Source organism: Montipora foliosa, chromosome 10 (assembly GCF_036669935.1).
Source record: "Montipora foliosa isolate CH-2021 chromosome 10, ASM3666993v2, whole genome shotgun sequence".
Taxonomy (NCBI): Eukaryota; Metazoa; Cnidaria; class Anthozoa; order Scleractinia; family Acroporidae; genus Montipora; species Montipora foliosa.
The window spans coordinates 10,750,311-10,752,810 of record NC_090878.1 but is presented as its reverse complement, the minus strand read 5'-3'; the positions used below and the strand labels follow the sequence as shown (position 1 = coordinate 10,752,810).

The window sequence follows — 2,500 nt, the reverse complement described above, 5'->3', positions numbered from 1 at the left end:
AAATCACCAAATATTCAAGCTAATGAAAAAACAGGCACAAGGGTAACTGACAGGTTTTTGCCAAGGACTAGAACACTGATAAAGTATCATCGTTCTTAGGCTCAAGATCTCTATAATTGGGTTTCAATAACAAAGGACTTCCAGCAAAACAAAGCTAAACAACAAAAGAACCTCTTCCAAGATTCCATTATATCGAGGCTATAACATTTCGAAAAGAACTATCGACAGCACTAGTCTCACGATTATCCGTCGTTTCCTTGTTTTCTTCCAGAAAGTTGAAGAGCTTTTGGACATCATCAAAGATCCTCTCTTAATTTCATTAAGCCGGCACCGTTCCTTACATTCATCAATCAATGTTTTGCATATCAAGATCTCCACATTGATTTTCAATGTATAGTTTTGGTTAAGATGACGAACGGGTAATTAATGACAGTTAATTTCGTCTGTTTCTGGGTGATCGATGATATTTAAGGCAAGAAAGCAAGACAATGTTTTGACAGAAAACAAGAAAAATGACAACGTACTTTAGGGAGATAATTCTTGCGTTAAAGTTTACAAAAGAGACATTATGAATTAACAGAAAGATAGCGTGCTTTGTGGTGATAATACCACGTCTTGAATAGAAGGGTAATTAAAAATACAGTTACCTTTTGCTGTGGATTCGCTCTCGACTCCACGGAATAATGCGGTCAAAACACTCACAAAGAACAGACATGCCAGATGAACGTGATGATTTCGTCTGTCCATTTGAATAGGTACAGTCGCACGCCAAAGAAAAAATCAGTTCTACGTAATTGTTCTGTCCTCCAAACGAGCAATCAAGGTCGTGTCTGATAATTCACTCTTTTGAAGTGGAAATCACGAATAGCAAAAAGCAAAGTTTTTGAAACTGATTAGCTCCGATGTCTTGTGTATTACTATTTAGGCCAATATGCGGATCACTCTTTGTTTTCCTTGTCCGATGCGTTCAAACGTTGAAAATCATACAAAGCGAACCCTGTGTAACAATACGTGACTTCGAAGTATTTTAGAGTACCTCCCAACGGAATAGACGTAATGACTGTGACTGTGTCCTAATTATCATTACAGATCACAGAGAAAAGAGCCCATTAGAAAACCAATCGGTGCAGTGGAAGAACAAAAGCCTTACAATAACGAGAAATGTCAAATGTTATCGTGGTTTCTATGTTTGTGTTTCCGGTATAGAGGACGCCTATTTTTTTTTTAATTGACTTTTACCCGGACTAAGTCTGCAAATCCGGCTGAAAATTCTTAAGCTTTTAAATGCCATCGCTCATATATAGACTCCCAGTGATTCTCAGCGCATTTTTATTTTTGAAAAGGAGTTTGTTCATATGATATTTAAATACCGGGAAAAGTCTATTTTGGCGTGATTGTTGAATATGCGCTTTTTGTCTGTGGTTATCTTAGCTCGATGTGGGGGCAGGCCGATGACCAACTTGCGGTTCACCGCTACACAACGGTGATTTCATCGACTGCGGAGAGCGACCTCAGAATACCCAGCCACCATTGTCGCGTTTTAAAGTGAGGGAGGCAACTGCAGAATATCCGACCACTATTACGTTCTTTTAGATGGATTCTTTGAAGAACGAGGCATACAACAACACACCCTAATCATATGCAATCAAGCTCGCACAAAACACGAAAATTGAATTCAGCAGCAAGAGACATTTGGCGGAGAAATGACTGGAACCCACTAATGACGCCACACAACGTAACGGCGTTATATCCTTCCTGACACTCGTGAAGGAATGATATGTCTGATATTTTTGGTTCGAAATAACTACGAAAGTGGGAGTTTGAAATTCTTTGAAAGGAAAAGGAAAGCTTAAACTCCGGCAATTCCACACACAAGTACTGAATGTTCTCGATTTAAATGTCTGCGTGTTTGTAATAAACTTGGCGTTCGTTGATATAGGTGTGGCGGGAAAGTGTGTTGGTACAGCATGTATTGACTGTATTTACTTGACCTATGGGTTAGGCTATTGATGACGATTGATGGCTATTGATGACGATTGTCGCACTAGGCCCAGTTACGCTTAATATCCTGGTTTACGGGAAACTTAATTTGCAGTTTATTTTACGACCTAAATAGTTTCCACAAGATTTTTAGTCTCCAAAACTGACCAAAACATTTGCTTTGCTTTAGCATGAAGTTAAGGTTAAGGCTTTTTGGACGAGTAAAATTCAAGCCTGGGTTTGCATTAAATCGCGGATAAGTGTTAATCGGTTTTTGAAGAATCTGACCCTGAAGATATACCCACGCCCTCATTGTGGTCAGTCGCGGAACTGGAAATACTTTGACGTCTTTAACGGTCTTTGTTATGGATATTCGTTGTGGTTACGCCTCTTACGTGGCTCATTGCCACGGCTACAATTTCAAGAAAACAAACGACATTATTTTCCTTGGCTGCCAGAGTAAATGTAAAATATAAAAAATGCAAATGCTTTGTTTATAGTGGAAGTGCTCTTACTATAC

The 2,500-nt window shown here is 39.0% G+C and overlaps 1 protein-coding gene across 1 annotated transcript in view; it reads right to left on the bottom strand.

The window, feature by feature from the left end:
- Positions 1 to 1,134, bottom strand: part of LOC137973593 (adhesion G protein-coupled receptor L4-like) — a 41,424-nt gene extending 40,290 nt beyond the window's left edge. Inside the window, exon 1 of the mRNA XM_068820436.1 lies at positions 648 to 1,134. Coding sequence (XP_068676537.1) covers positions 648 to 747 — 100 coding nt within the window. The 5' untranslated portion in view covers positions 748 to 1,134. The remainder of the gene's footprint in view (positions 1 to 647) is intronic.
- Positions 1,135 to 2,500: the final 1,366 nt, after the last annotated feature.